General features: G+C 45.9%; 1 protein-coding gene across 3 annotated transcripts in view; it reads right to left on the bottom strand.

The window, feature by feature from the left end:
- PRKCB (protein kinase C beta) overlaps nucleotides 1-14,473 on the bottom strand; it is a 345,649-nt gene extending 331,176 nt beyond the window's left edge. For all 3 annotated transcript variants that reach the window (XR_008392698.1, XM_053671475.1, XM_053671474.1), the window contains exons 1-2: nucleotides 14,098-14,473; nucleotides 13,151-13,182 (exon numbers count right to left, since the gene is read on the bottom strand). Coding sequence is in view for 2 of the 3 variants with exons in the window: in XM_053671475.1 (XP_053527450.1) it covers nucleotides 13,151-13,182; nucleotides 14,098-14,270 (205 nt within the window). In the remaining variant the exon portion in view is untranslated. The remainder of the gene's footprint in view (nucleotides 1-13,150; nucleotides 13,183-14,097) is intronic.
- Between the last annotated feature and the right edge of the window lie 884 nt (nucleotides 14,474-15,357).

Here is a 15,357-nt window from a genome sequence, read left to right as displayed (position 1 = left end):
CCTTCATCCCACAAAGGAGGAAACTGAAGGTTAAAGAAGGTTGAGAAAGGTGCCCAAGACCTCACATGTGATCACTGCAGGAGATGAGGTCTGAACTCACGCCCTTGACCTCATTCTACTCCACCACAGCTCTGTAATCATGCATTTGCTACAGTAGATTACACAGATTTACCCATGTCTGTCTCTTCCTCACATGCCTCCCTCCTCAAGGGCAGAAACCTTGTGCTCTGAATCTCAAGTTCTTGGTAGAGTTCCAAGTACATGGCAAAACCCAATGGTAGTAATAGTAATAATGCTTGTAGTGTTCAGTAGCAGTGATGGAAGTGCTGGTGGAAGTGTTCAGTAACAATGGTAGAACTGTTGGTGAAAGTGTTCAGTGGTAATGGTGGAAGTGTTTTATATGAACTAAGCCCCTCACTGTGCCCTTTATACAGCATCTCAATTTACCCTGCCACTCCCCAATGAGGCAGATCCCCCTATTAGGCTTAAGTGGTGAGCACAGACTTAGGGCAGATTCAAGGGCAGTTTCAGGGTGGCACACTCTACTTCAGCATGTTTTAAAGAGCTAAGCAGTCAGGAGGGCCTCACTGAAATTGGCCTGGTCAGTTCCCAAAAATGCCACACATAATTTGCAGCTTCTCCCATCCCGGGGAAAGAGTGTTTTCCCTTTGTTTTTTCATTTCTGGGAAGGCTTGTGGTCTACTCTCACCAACAGAATATTGCAGAAGTGACACTGTGCAAGTCCTAAGCCCCAGCTGCCAGAGTCCCTACAGCCTCTGCCCATGCACTGGGGAATGCATTCACCACCATGAGGCCAAGCTCAGGCTAGTCTGCTAGAAGATGAGCTGCCACCTGGAGAAAGGCCCCAGTTGTTCCAGGCACCCTCACTGAGCCTCCAGATATGTAAGCCTGGCCAAGAATAGCCAACCACTGCCTAGACCAGAAGGACCACTGCTGAGTCCATCCCAAATTACTGACCCACAAAACTGGAGCTAAATAAAATGGTGGTTATTTTAAGCCACTAAGATTTGAGGGGGTTTGTTATACAACAATAGACAACTGGGCTGTTAACTGTCCAGTCAAATATCCAAAAGTAGAACCATGAAAGGATTCTTCTATCGGAGAGATGACAAATAAGCGAAAGGAAAGAACTAACTGGGTGATCCTATCCCTGACTCAAAAAGAAGTGTTTACGATGTGCACCAGCAAGCAGAAGAGATGAGAATTCTAACTGGTTGAAAACTGGAAATTCTGACAAGAACCAGATTGTTCTCATTGCAAAAGCAAGAAGAGAGCCTCTTTATTTCTTTCTTACTAATTCAAACAGACCATCCTCTCTCTGAAACATACCCTCATATGTTTGATAAGATAAAGGGGTCTAAAGTTTCACATCTCAGTTCTCCTGAAGTCAAGTGAAAGATAAAATTCAATACAACACCCCAAAGGAAGTAAAAGAAAACCATGGCTTTGGGGACTGGAGCAAGGTTTACTAGGTTTACTAATACCTGTTTTCTTTTCTTCCTGTACACAGGGCTGGTAGACATATCCCAGGACCTCTTGATGTTGACATGGCTATGTGTAGTTGTTGCCAAAGAACATGAGCTGAATATACATCTGTCCATGCTATAGTGGTTGTGAGATAAATGTGCTTCTTCATGTTCCCCTCCCACACTCCCAGCAGCCTGATGGAGAAGAACTTAGATACCTGTGTAGAAGACCCACCTGACCAGGGTCACCCACAAGGGTCTGTGCCATGAGGGAGAAATAAATCCCTTTCTGCCAAGCCACAGAGTTGTCAGGACTTATCTGTTACAACAGCTTTCATGGATTCTTCCTAATACCTTAACTAATACAGAACTTTAAAAATGCAAGCCCTTAAACATAGTTTATGAGCTGAAGTTTTCCAGGTATTAACAGAACTTAATTATTGGGTGGGGGAACTGTCACGATGCCCTGGCTTTCTTGTTCTACACTTTCCAACTGATGAGCAAAACTTGAACAGGAAGCAGATGTCCCCCAAGAAGGCACACGGCATTATCTTTCAATGGGTGACTCCAGATGGATTTCACTTCTGTGTGCAAAATGAAAATCCCAACTGACATTCCTCAGATTCAGCCTTAGTGATTTAAAACTCTGTGCTTTTGAAATATTTTTGTTAAGTATAATATACATAACAGAAATGTGGGCACAGTATAAAACTCAACGAACTTTTATAGTCTGAATACACCATGGAACCAGCACCCCAGTCAAGAAAAAGAACATGGCCACCACCCAGGAGCCCCTCTTAGTCTCCACCAGTCCCCCCGAGGGTTATCACTGTCCTAAACACTATCACCTATGTGATTTTCACCAGTTCCTGAACTTCAAGTGCATGCAATCATACAGAATGTACTTTTTTGTGTCTGCCATTTTTAGCTCACATAGTTCAGGAGTCATCTAAGCTGTGTACCTTGTTCATTTCCATTGCTGTTAACCCACTACTCCACTGCTGGTAGGTGCTTAGGTAGCTTCCAGTTTATTTGATGTTAAGGAAAATTCTTTTCACTCCAGTCCACCAGGATCCATGATGAACAAAGGCAGGGACTTTTGGGGAGAAACTGTTGATCTTCACAGAGAAATTGGACAGAGCCTGAGAGTCTACCCAGAGTTAAAACTGCAGTGTTCATGTCCTTCTGAAAATCACTTCCCAACAGGCTCTCATGAGGGCAAATATTTTTTATTCAAACAAAAAATGATCAGAGCTTATAAACTAGAAAGTGATACACTCTTTATAAAAATCACAGCTAAAACTATCACAAAACTAGTACCAAAACCCAAATCAAATTACTTCCCCTGTTGATTCATTTCTCCCCTATACTTTCATTAATATACAATTATTTAAAAGCACATACTATGAACCAACTGTGGAGCTACGTACCCCAGAAACAATAGGAAACTAAAAAGATGTAGTCCCTACTCTCATGAAACTTACACTTTGGTGGAGAAGACAGACACTAAACACTCAAATAATTATACAATTAGAAAATGTAAAAATAATAAAGTGTTATGAGATTGTACAAAGAGGGAAATGATTTGGCAGATCGGGGAAGGTGTCTTTGAAGAAGTGTTAAGTTCTGAGTTAAGTTCTTAAAGGTAAGTAGGAGGCGAGCAGGGGAGGAGGACAAGGAGGGATTCAAGCTGAAGACAGAGCATACTCAGAGTCCTGCAGTGGGCAGAGGTGCACCATAATTGAGGAAGACCGGTTGGTCTTCAAGTAGAAGATTAAAAGTGAATAGAAGGGTGGTATAAGGGAAGGCACATGAGAGCCCAGATCAGCAAAGACTTATAACTCGTGTTATGGATTTTGGATTTAATCCTGGGAAGAACAAAAAGCCAGCCACCTGGATATCTACTTGAAACAGAAGGTCCCTTACCACTCCATGTGCTAATCCTGCTTCTCTAAGTGCAATATTTGGCCCAGATAAAATTATCAGTACCTCCAAGCATACATTTTGTCACAAACAAAATAATTCAGGTAACTATCGAAATTTTATAGTTTGCCTAAACTATAAAATTATTCCCATCTTCAGGGAGAGAATGAAGGCCTTCGATTAGAGGGCTTTCCTACTGTCACAGTAAGACAAGAAATGCTCTGCCAACCCCACTCTCCACCTTCACCCACACTACTTGTCAGTTTCTTCTTCAGTCTAAAAGAACGGTCCTGGCTGGTGTGGCTCAGTGGATTGAGCGCTGGCCTGCGAACTAAGGGATTGCTGTTTGATTCCCAGTCAGGGCACATGCCTGGGTTGCAGGCCAGTTCCCAGCAGGGGGACACACGAGCGGCAGCCATACATTGATATTTCTCTCCCTCTCTCCTTCCCTTCCCCTCTAAAGATAAGTGAATAAAATCTTTTTTAAAAATCCTTCCAAAGGGTGAAGAATTTAAAATTTTAAATTTAAAAGGTGAAATGGTCAGAAATCTATTTAAGATGAAATGCCATCAACGTCTTTTCAAAACGAGGCAGCAGATGGGGCAGTCACATATTTCAATTCAGCTTTCTGACATTTCTCACACATTAAAGCATCAAACACAAGGAAACGATTGCATGGAAAGCATTGCGCTCTTCCAGTTCAAATCACTGGTCAACCCCTAGATAGGCACTCCTCCCTCAGAGCCATGATAAGGTGCACCCAACACTCCTGACCACAATATGTAAGCACACTCATTCTTGCATCGTCTCCTTGATTCACGAGCATTCCTCTTGCTTCCTCAACAAGATTATCAACTCAGTAAGGGCAAGGCAGTGTTCTGCCCTAGAAGTAATGGACATACAAGCTGTTTATCAAGTACTCCCTCTATGTCAGGTGCTAAGGAAACACTTGACCCTATAAAGAAATACTTTATTATTACCACTTACCTCTGAAAACACAAAGCTCAGAGAGTTTAAGTTACATGATTGAGGTCCCATAACAGGAAGCCAAAATTTAAACCAATGCCTTTCTCTCTCCAACGCAAAAACCCTTCCCCAGCATTGCAGTACATGCTCGAAACCATGGACTGGATCCATTACGGCAGCAGAGAGGGAGCAAAGGAGGGGAGGATGCTTTCAGAGGAAAAAGAAGTCCTGTGGTCTTCTGCATCTAAGGATGCACTGAAAAGAGATACCCTTATTGTCAGAACCATAAAAACTACCCAGTAACCACCTCCCAAAATAGAACCATCAACAATATGACTGACAGGAAAATCCAAATGTCTCTTTAGCATATGAAAATATAGCTTTTTAATATATTAAATGGTCAAACCATACAACACAAAATCCAAAAGCCTCCATGTTCTACCCACATAGAACCCCCAGGACACATTCAGAATAAGCCAAAAGGTGAGTACAGTTTCACTCACATGTCTCTGGGATCTGCTTCTAGAAGGGAGAGAAGTAGAATTATTAAAGAAGTACCAGTAACATGCAACGTGAGGTGGTGGCTGCATGCATACACACACATGTGCACACATGCCCTCTTTAGGATTTTACTGAGAAAATTCAACCTGGCTTGCAGCATATCACATAAGTCCATACAAAAAAACAATATCGAAAATAAAAGATTAACTTTTGATTAATCTTGAATGGATGTTTTTTAAAAAGTGCATATTCTAATCTGCATATGTTAACTACAGACAAAAATGACTTGGATTCTATAGGGCAGATGTCGATGAACAGCAATGGTTGGGTTCATGCAATACTTGGAGGTTTTTAAGAATAATTTCTATTAGAAGGCTTAAAAACATCTTTTCTAGTCTACACAGAAAAGGGAAGACCTGGTTTACTCATTATAATCATCAATGTCTTCACAGTCATACAGTTAGTGCACTGGGTTTTTCCACAGAGTCCATGGGAAGTTAGATCTTTCTCAGAAGAGAAAAGATACACTTAAGTGTATCATTAAGTGTGAGAAAAGACACACTTAACAAGCCTGGCTGTCTGGGCCCAGGCACTGAGCTGTGCACTCCCTGGTGTTACCCAAAGCCTATGAAGAAACATACCTGAGAAGAAAACCCATACACAAAAGAGGCATACTCATCTCATGAGTTCCAGAATTAACTGTGTTCCATGGTTTCCTGCAGCTAATTAAGTAATAATGATCATCTTGCTTGAAGTCATTGCCACTTAGGGTGAATATTCTCTTGCATCACCTCAGAACTCCTCACCATAACCCTATAAGGTAGGTATTACTAGCCTCACGTTACAGATGAGAAAATTGAGGCCCGTACAGGCGGACGACTTGCCCAAGGCCACACAATGAGTAGGTAGCACAGCAAAGATTCAACCCAGTTCGATCTCACTCCAACCCCATGCTACCAATACCGAATCTTGAATCTCCATATTTTATTACCTCCCTATTTCTACTTAAGTGACTGCCTTTTTAGGTTTGTTTGTTTTTTTAATCCTCACCCAAGGACATTTCTTTTTTATTGCTTTGAGAGACAGAGAAAGAGAGAAACATCTATGTGAAAGAGGAACATTGACTCGCTGCTTTCTCATATGCATCCTGATCGAGGATACAACTCACAGCCTTTTGGACTATGGGACAACACTTTACCTAACTGAGCCACACCAGCCAGGGCTGAAGTGATTTCCTTTAAAAACAAATTCTCTCTTCTCCAAAGTGCAAAAATTTATTGGAGTAAGAATCTAATTCCACCCAAAGGCTCATCTTAATTACAACGAAAGTACAAATGTAGCTTCTAGGCTCCTCTAAAGAATGCCCTAGAGAGAACTCTGCTTTGTTTACCCGAAGGGTCCCACTTCTACTCCAGAAATGAAACAGATTCATAATAAAGATTCTGAGCCCCAGTCCCATCACCAGAAACACCCTTAAATTATGTTTAAGGGAGAAATCTATCCAAAATGTTATCCTCTCATGATACAAAAGCAAGAAAATCTGTTCTTAAGCTCTCCTGAGAATGCAGAAATCCATCACTTCCATTGGTTAATAGACTTGGCATCCATCTTCTCACCCCATCGCAGCATCCCCAGTTTCCATAATAGCACAATGGAGCATAGAGGCTTCAGTAGTTTCCTTGCCTTATGATTATCCTACACACCTCCCAGCCAAGAACACCAGAGATTATATCCTCTCTCCCCTTCTACTTTTGAAATGGAACACCCCACTCACATACACACCCTTGCTTTTAGCAGGGAACATGGCTACTCCTCTGCTTTTAGCAGGGAACATGGCTTACTCCTCTGCAGCATAAGGTGGCTATGTCATTAAGTTCTAGCTAAAAACACAGAAGCAGAAGTATCTTATGGCAACTTCCATAGTGATCATGCCGTTTCTTTACCCTTTCCAGCTGACTAAAATTGGATGTGATGACTGGATGGTCTACTGTCTTGTACCATGAGATCACTGTCAGTCCTGAGATGGCGTAGTGGAAAACTGAAAGGAACCTAGGGCCCTGGGCTCTGGTCTCCGGACTTCAGGGTGAGAATAAAATCGTATGTATTTTCTATAAATTGCCAATCCCATTTTAATTAGATTGACTTTGAGAGGACATATGTGGTACTGAAAAAATACTCAAATAAGGAACTCCTCTACAGTTTGCAAAATTAGTCCCAGGTAACTCTGAGCATATCTGAGAATAATCTTCCTCCTTCCTGGATGTCCCCATCCTAAGCATCTCAATGTCATGGGCTGCCAGTTGGCCCCAGCCCTTCTCTGGCTTCTTCTATCTCCAGCCCAAATGGAATACACTGCCAAAATAGTGACACAGGGCCACCAGATGCTCACACCAGCATTCTGATGCTCACCTGGCATGCTGGTCCCACAACAGAGCAACCCCTGCAGAGCCAGTCTTCTCTCACACCAGCTGTCCCACCACTGGGGTCATTTGGGAACAACCATAAAAGCTTACATTTTCCAAGTGCTTACTATGTCTAAGCTCTGCTTCAAGTGTCTTATATATTGTAACTATTTTGAGCCTCTCAGGAACTTGTTAAGGTAGATACTGTTATTGGACTCATTCTGTAGATGAAGAACCTGAGGTACAAACAAGCTAAATAACGTGGTTGGGATTCAAACTCACAGTGACCTGCCTGACAGCCTGTGCACATGCCCACTCCTCTATGCTGCTTCTCAGGGAGAGGACAAAAACGGGCAACGAAAATAAAAAAATAGCCACTCCTACTCAAAAATAGCCATATTTCATTAAAAACCTTAATTTTCCTTCACTCTCACCACACCAGAAACTTCCATTTTATCCTGCTTCAGATGTGTCATCACCTGCACATTCTAAAGTGACCTTCCCAATGATTAATAACTACAGAGCAGGCAGGACAGGATAGTAGCAGTAAAAATGTTTCAAAGTCACCCATGACCTCAGCATGAGACAAAGACAGAAACCAACTCATGGAAATGAACAGTAACCCCAAAGATCTTCTACGCATTCTGGCACCAAGACACCATGGGTATTCTGCTTGAGGAGTCAAAGTTCTAGGAAACAACCCAACTGCATGGTTGATATTTGCACCGGTCCCTCAGTGTTGGGATTCAGGAAGTCCTCAAGTGCAGTGTGTGAAAGTCTTGTCAGAGAGGCTTGGTGGGTCTACAAGGGTTGGGACTGAGCTGGCCATGCCCCAGATCCCAGGTGAGAGGACACAGAAGTCTCAGAAGACAGCATTCTGTGCAACTGTCAATGGCACTCACTTTACTTTTTCCTGGAGGGTGGAGGTGCTACAACAGAACTGCCAATCTGATCAAGTCACATCTCTGGCTCTTTACACTTAAATGCTTTCTTCTCCTGGTGTAAAACCAGCTCACCAGGGCAGTGAATGTGCGCCTAAAACACACCTCAGAAATGTGATATTCCTCACCAAATTCAACCAACCTAGCCTAAAATTTGGGAGAGGAGGGTTGTCCTTCCAGACCAGAAGTTACCAACTCAAATGCCTGAAGAGGCCAGCAATGACTGAAGCCTGCATGGTTGACGGAGACAAAGTGGTGAGTGTACAACCCTCTGTGCAAATAGCCACTACCAACTCCAATGACTGTTCCAACTAGAAAGTAGGGCCAATTCTCAGCCCACTTGAAGGTGGAAATTCAGACATGTATGTGAAATCTCCCAGTTCCAAAATGTTCATACTAAATTTTAAAAATGTGGGGTGGGGGCAGCAGGGGGGCATAGCAGGGCTAGATGGGAATGAAAAATACAACAACAATTTTTAAATAAAAAAATAAATTCTAAAACACGTTTGACACCCTAAGGGCTCAACACAGCAACAGGTGATTTGGCCCTAAAGAGCAAATTTGCAGCCAGAGACCACTAAGGCCACCTCATACATGATTAAAAGACACCGTGAAGGAACTTCCACCAAGATGGAGGTGTAGGTGGAAACACCTTGCGTCCTCGCACAACCAAATCTAAAAACAACAAAGTTTTAACAACAATAAACACAACCAAACTACACAGAAAATCGACAATACGGAGTCTGAAAACAACGAAATGCTCAGCTAAACCGGTAAGAGAGGTGAAACTAGCAACAGAGTGGGTTGGCCAAAAAGATCCCCAACAGGGGTGGTGCACAGGCGGTCGAAGGCACGGATCCCAGGTGCAGGCTAGCTACTGGCAGACACAGGGAAGAGGTGCGGCTGGCTGTCTGCGGTCAGTCCAGCATTTGCGTGCAGATAGACAAGTGAAGAGGCAAGCATTGAGACAGCACGGCGCAGGGCGGCGGGCTCTCACATTTCCGCTCAGATAAACAGGTGGGGGTGAGCGGTGGGACAGACTGGGAGAGCGGAGAGGACTGCCATTGCTCCCTCTCTGACCCCACCCCCACATGCAGCAGTGTCACAAACCAGCGACCTGGCTGGCCCCACCCTGGTGAACAACTAAGGCTCCGCTCCTCATACGTAACAGGCACAAACAGATAAAAACATGGCTCAAGAACAACTCAGAGCCCCAGAGCCCATAAATCTAAGATGAAGAAATAGCCAAACTTTCAGATGCACAGTTCAAAACACTGGTGATCAGGATACTCACAGAACTGGTTGATTTTAGTCACAAATTAGAGGAACATATGAAGGCTAAACTAATTGAAATGAATGGTAATGCACAGAAAACCAGTAGTAATGGAAAGGAAACTGGGACTCAAGTCAAGGAAGTAGACCAGAAGGAAGAAAAAAATGACCAAATAGAAAAGGATGAAGAAACAAGAATTCAAAAAAATTAGGAGAGGCTTAGGAACCTCCAGGACATCTTTAACCGTTCCAACATTCGAATTATAGGGGTACCAGAAGGGGAAGAGGAACAGTCACAAGTGGAAACCTTATTTGAACAAATAATAAAAGAGAACTTCCCCGTTTTGGCAAAGGAAATAGACTTCCAGGAAATCCAGGAAGCTCAGAGAGTCCCAAAGAAGTTGGACCCAAGAAGGAACACACCAAGGCACATCATAATTACATTAGCCAAGATTAAAATGAAGGAGAGAATCCTAGAAGCAGCAAGAGATAAGGGGACAGTCACCTACAAAGGAGTTCCCATCAGACTGTCAGTGGATTTCTCAAAAGAGACCTTACAGGCAAGAAGGGGCTGGAAAGAAGTATTCCAAGTCATGAAAACCAAAGACCTACAACCAAGATTGCTCTATCCAGCAAAACTTTCATTTAGAATGGAAGGACAGATAAAGTGCTTCTCAGATAAGATCAAATTCAAGGAGTTCATCATCACCAAGCCCTTATTATATGAAATGTTAAAGGGACTTATCTAAGAAAAAGAAGATAAAAAAGATGAACAGTGAAAGGACATCAAACTCACAGTTATCAACAACCACACCTAAAACAAAAGCAAATTAAGAGGACAGCTAGATCAGGAGTGAACCATAGAAATGAAGATCACGTGGAGGATTAGCAACAGGGGGAGTGGGGATGGGGGAGAAGGAGGGAGAAGGTACAGAAAATAAGTAGCATAGATGGTAGGTAGAAAATAGATAGGGAGGAGGGCAAGAATAGTATGGGAAATACAGAATCTAAAGAACTTGAGACACGTGTTCATGAACTAAAGGGGCAGAAATGGTGGGGGAGGGGTGTGCAGGGTAGAGGGGAACGGAGCGGGGGGAATAGAACAAATGTAATGGCATAATCAATAAAAAAAAAAGACACCGTAAAGTTGGGCCTCCTTTGCTTGGGTCAAGGATCTCATACCAGATGCAAGGACCCACTTGGAGCCCTTCCATATCTAGCCAGAAGATAGAAGAGGCAACTTAAACCAAGATCTGAGAGGCATCCCATGTGGAACCACCTCTTTCAGGAAACCCAGAGGACAATCGCCATCACCAGAGGACAATGGGACTACATCTGCAGAGGTGGAAGTAACCTGCAGAGACTTCTGTGAGGGAGGAAAAAAGGTAGAACCTCACTCTGTCAGATGAGGAAGGGCAAGTGGGCCACAATTAGGGAGGAGGGGTCCTCCAGGAGCAGGACTGATCAGGCAGGGTAGGTTCAAGAAACTCATTTTAAATTTCCTGGTACTGAGAAGGGAGAAGGGGGTGGGAGGGGATACACTCCTTTGCACGTAAGGCCTTGCAGCACCACTGGCCTTTCCTGGATGGAACATCACCTGCTACATATAAATATACCCATTAAAAGTACCCTTCCGGCAAACAGGTGCATGAGGAACGCTACTGGGAGTAAGTCTGAGAGGACATGGCATATTTCCCCTCAAGATTAGAAACATACTAGACTTCCGCCAAGATGGAGGTATAGGTGGATGTGCCGTGCCTTCTCACACAACCAAGTTTAGGGACAACTAAATATTAGCATCAGAAAACACAACCAGAACACGGAAAATTGAACTTTTCGGAAGTCCGTTAACAACAAATTCTTCAGCCCGACTGGTAAGGGGCGAAACCGGCGTCTCATAAGGGGTTGCACAGGAGGACTCCGGTCGGACGGACCCAGGCGCGGAATCCAGACGCACGAATCCAGACACATGGGTTCCAAACGCAGGATTGGATCTAGTGAGCGACCGAGCAACCCACCGGGTAAGCGACTGCTGAGGAGACAGTGGGGAGGCGGTGCTGCGTGTTGACTGCGGTTGCCTATTTGCGGGCGAGCGGACAGGCGAGGGAGTGGGTTGTTGGACCGGGGCCCCGGCGGTCCCCGTGGCACTCGGCAGTAGAGGGCGCCGCCATTTCCCGCTCTGACCACGCCCCCACATACCGCGTCACAACCCAGCGACCTGGGAGTCCAAGGCGCCGCTTCTCACATTTAAAGGGCCAGAACAGACCAAAAATGTCGCAGGAAGACCTCAAAGCCCCAGAGATAAATCTAAGCGACGAAGAAATAGCAAAACTCTCAGACGCACAGTTTAAAACACTGATCATCAGGATCCTCACAGATCTGGTTGATTATAGCCACAAATTAGACAAACATATGAAGGCTAAACTAAGGGAAATGAATGGAATTCCACAGGAAACCCATAGAGATGAAAAGGAAACTGGGACTCAAATCAATGGAGTGGACCAGAAGAAAGCAAATAATGGCCAAACAGAAAAGAGTCAAGGAGCAAGAATTCAAAGAAATGAGGAGAGTCTTAGGAACCTCCAGGACATCTTTAAACGCTCCAATATCCGAATTATAGGGGTACCAGAAGGGGGGAAAGACACAACCACCAGTGGAAAAATTATTTGAACAAATAATAAAAGAAAATTTCCCCAATCTGGCAAAGGAAATAGACTTCCAAGAAATCCAAGAAGCTCAGAGAGTACCAAAAAAGTTGGACTCAAGAAGAAACACACCAAGGCATATCATAATTACATTAGCCAAAACTAAAATGAAGGAGAGAACCCTAGAAGCAGCAAGAGCTAAGGGGACAATCACCTACAAAGGAGTCCCCATCAGACTGTCAGCAGATTTCTCAAAAGAGACCTTACAGGCAAGAAGGGGCTGGAAAGAAATATTCCAAGTCATGAAATCCAAAGACCTACAACCAAGATTGCTCTATGCAGCAAAACTTTCATTTAGAATGGAAGGACAGATAAGGTGCTTCTCAGATAAGATCAAATTCAAGGAGTTCATCATCACCAAGCCCTTATTATATGAAATGTTAAAGGGACTTATCTAAGAAAAAGAAGTTAAAGAAACATGAACAGTGAAAGGACAACAAGCTCACAGTTATTAACAACCACACCTAAAACGAAAGCAAACTAAAAGAACAGCTAGATCAGGAGTGGAAACATAGAAATGAAGATCTCAAGGAGGGTTAGCAACAGGGGAGTGGGAGGAGGAGATGGGGGGAGAAGGTACAGAAAATAAGTAGCATAGACAGTAGATAGAAAATAGATGGGGGTGGGGGGCAAGAATAGCATGGGAAATATAGAACCTAAAGGACTTGAGACACATGGACGTAAACTAAAGGGGGGTAATGGTGGGGATGGGAGGGCAGGGTGGAGGGGAATGAAGGGGGGAATAGAACAATTGTAACAGCATAATCAATTTAAAAAAATAAATTAAAAAAATTAAAAAAAAAAAAGTACCCTTCCGCGGTGATGAATCCTGGCTTGGGAAGTCACTCTGACAAACGTAATTCCTTCACTCTCCGCCTAACTCAGTCATTTCTAAGAAAGTATTTTTCACTACCTCTTCTTTAAAAAAGCATCCCCAGAGCCCCACAGCCTACCTTGGCACTGGAATCCTTGCTTCCCGAAGCCCCTGCAAAGGCAGAAAGAAGCAAGTCAGGCAGCTGGAGGAACCCAGCCACCAAGGTCAACCCCCTTTCCCCTGCCCCTCTACCCCAGGTGCAACCTCCCAACCACAGACCGGTGCCCCAGCCTTCCGCCTGTGAAGGAGACAGGGAGGGGGGAGGGGGAGCTCGATGGTATCCCCCCACCTCCCCTCAGAAAGCAGAAGACAGGAGGCTGCGACCACCAGGTGGCGTGTCCATGGTGGGGCGGGGGAAGCGGAGGGTAGGCGGGAGAACTGCTCCCAAAGATACCCGAGTACCTCGGGAGAAGAGATAAAGGCACGAGGAGCGCCAAGATGAGTCCCCGCGGTGGCGGTGTTCCCAGTGGGCCTGGGAAGGGAAAACAGGCTCCCCATGCCTAAAAGGGCAGCGGGGAGAAAGTGGCCCGCAGATATGTGAGGGGGAAGGTCTAGGAAGTGGAAAGGGGAACCCAGGCCCTTGGGGACACGCAAGGCAATGAGAGATAGCACAGGGAGCAGCCCCAGGCTGGAGACACCGGAGAAGAAAAGGATGCCCCAAGCCCGCAGGGAGATAGAGGCTGCTCAGGGCTCTGCCCCCGGAAAGGAGGGGTGGAGGTGCGGCCCGGAAGGAGGCAACGGCATAGGGAACCCAGGGCGAGAGGGCAATCCCACGGAGGAACAGACCCCAAGCTCTGAGCGGCCCCGGGTGCTCCAGAGGCACCAGGGAGCGAGAGGGCAGCAGGCGCCCGGCGGCCGTCCGTCTGGAGCCCGGGCAGAGGCTGCCACCGGGGAAACTGGCCAGAGGGTGGAAGTGGGATAACCGGGACACAGGGTCGGCTAGGCTGTCGTCCCTCCGGGGTCGCAGGGGGTCCCCATCCGCAGTGCTGCCCTCGGACCGAGAAGGCGCCCTGCGCGCGCCCTCACCAGATGAAGTCGGTGCAGTGGCTGCAGAAGGTGGGCTGCTTGAAGAAGCGGGCGGTGAATTTGTGGTTCTTCACCTCATGCACGTTCTTCTGCCGAAGGGCGCCTTTGCGGGCGAAGCGCACGGTGCTCTCCTCGCCCTCCGCCGGCGGCGGCCCCGCAGCCGGGTCAGCCATCTTGCGCGCGGGGCGCGGGAGCCCACGATGGATAGCCCGGGGCGTGGGGCTCCGGCTGCGGCTGGGAGTCTCGAAGAAGGCGGCAGCTGGTTCCGCGGAGCCGGGGCGCGTCCCTGCGCAGCTCTGGCCGCCTGGCGCGCCTAGCTGCGGCTGTCACTCGCCCAGCTGCCACCACTCGTCCAGCTGCGCTCGGCACCGCTGGCCCCAGCTGCGGGGGTGGGAGGAGGAGCCAGGGATGACACGCCCCCTCATTTGCATCGCGCGCAGGCCCCGCCCACTGGCTGCTTTACATATTGGCATCCTGTGGCCGCGGGCCACTGGGGGAAGCTTTCACAGATGCAGCTCTTCGGTCTTCAGATTCCAGCCTTGCCCCTAACTCATCCTAGGCCTCGGGTGGAATTAAGGAGATGAGTAACTTGGGCACTACCAGCGGAGAGAAAGCGTAGAAGGACCGAAGGCGGCTGGGAATGGGGGTGGGTAGGGGGAGATGCAATGGATTCCACCCCAACCTCTTAAGAGACAGGTATGCATCCACCTACCCACACTCCCTAACCATCCCATTGGTCATTCTCCACAGGTCTCCCAGAGGGATAGGTTCCCGCTCATTTGTGAGAAATGTCACTCATTTCTAGAAGGCCTGTGGCTCGACACGCACCTACATGTACTGCAGAGGTAGGGGAGGGGCAATCTTTAGGAAAAAAATATAGATAGATAGATACACACACACGCACACATATATATCTTCACCACGGAGAGAATTCTTGGCCTTGCTTAGCAAATTAGAAGAGAACCCCCTACCCTCTGTGCATCCCCTCCACAAAGAGACTCAGTTTCCTCAACAGTAAAATGGGCTAATTGGGAAGGGAGATCTAGTCAATATTTCCTCAATATCATTTATTCCTGACCCATCTTCATAAATGCTGGTTATATTTGTGCACTATCTGAAAAAAAATTCTATCTAGTTTCTGAGTTTGAATAGCAAGAGGCAGGAGAGAGAGAGAAACATCGAATGGTCCGTTGCTTTCCCTATGCACTCTGACTAGGGATCGAACATGCAACCTAGGTATGTGTCCAGATGAGAAAACAA

This window comes from Artibeus jamaicensis, unplaced genomic scaffold, assembly GCF_021234435.1.
Source record: "Artibeus jamaicensis isolate MK-2021 breed Jamaican fruit bat unplaced genomic scaffold, CSHL_Jam_final contig_700, whole genome shotgun sequence".
Classification (NCBI taxonomy): Eukaryota; Metazoa; Chordata; class Mammalia; order Chiroptera; family Phyllostomidae; genus Artibeus; species Artibeus jamaicensis.
This window is presented reverse-complemented; position numbering and strand designations above follow the sequence as displayed.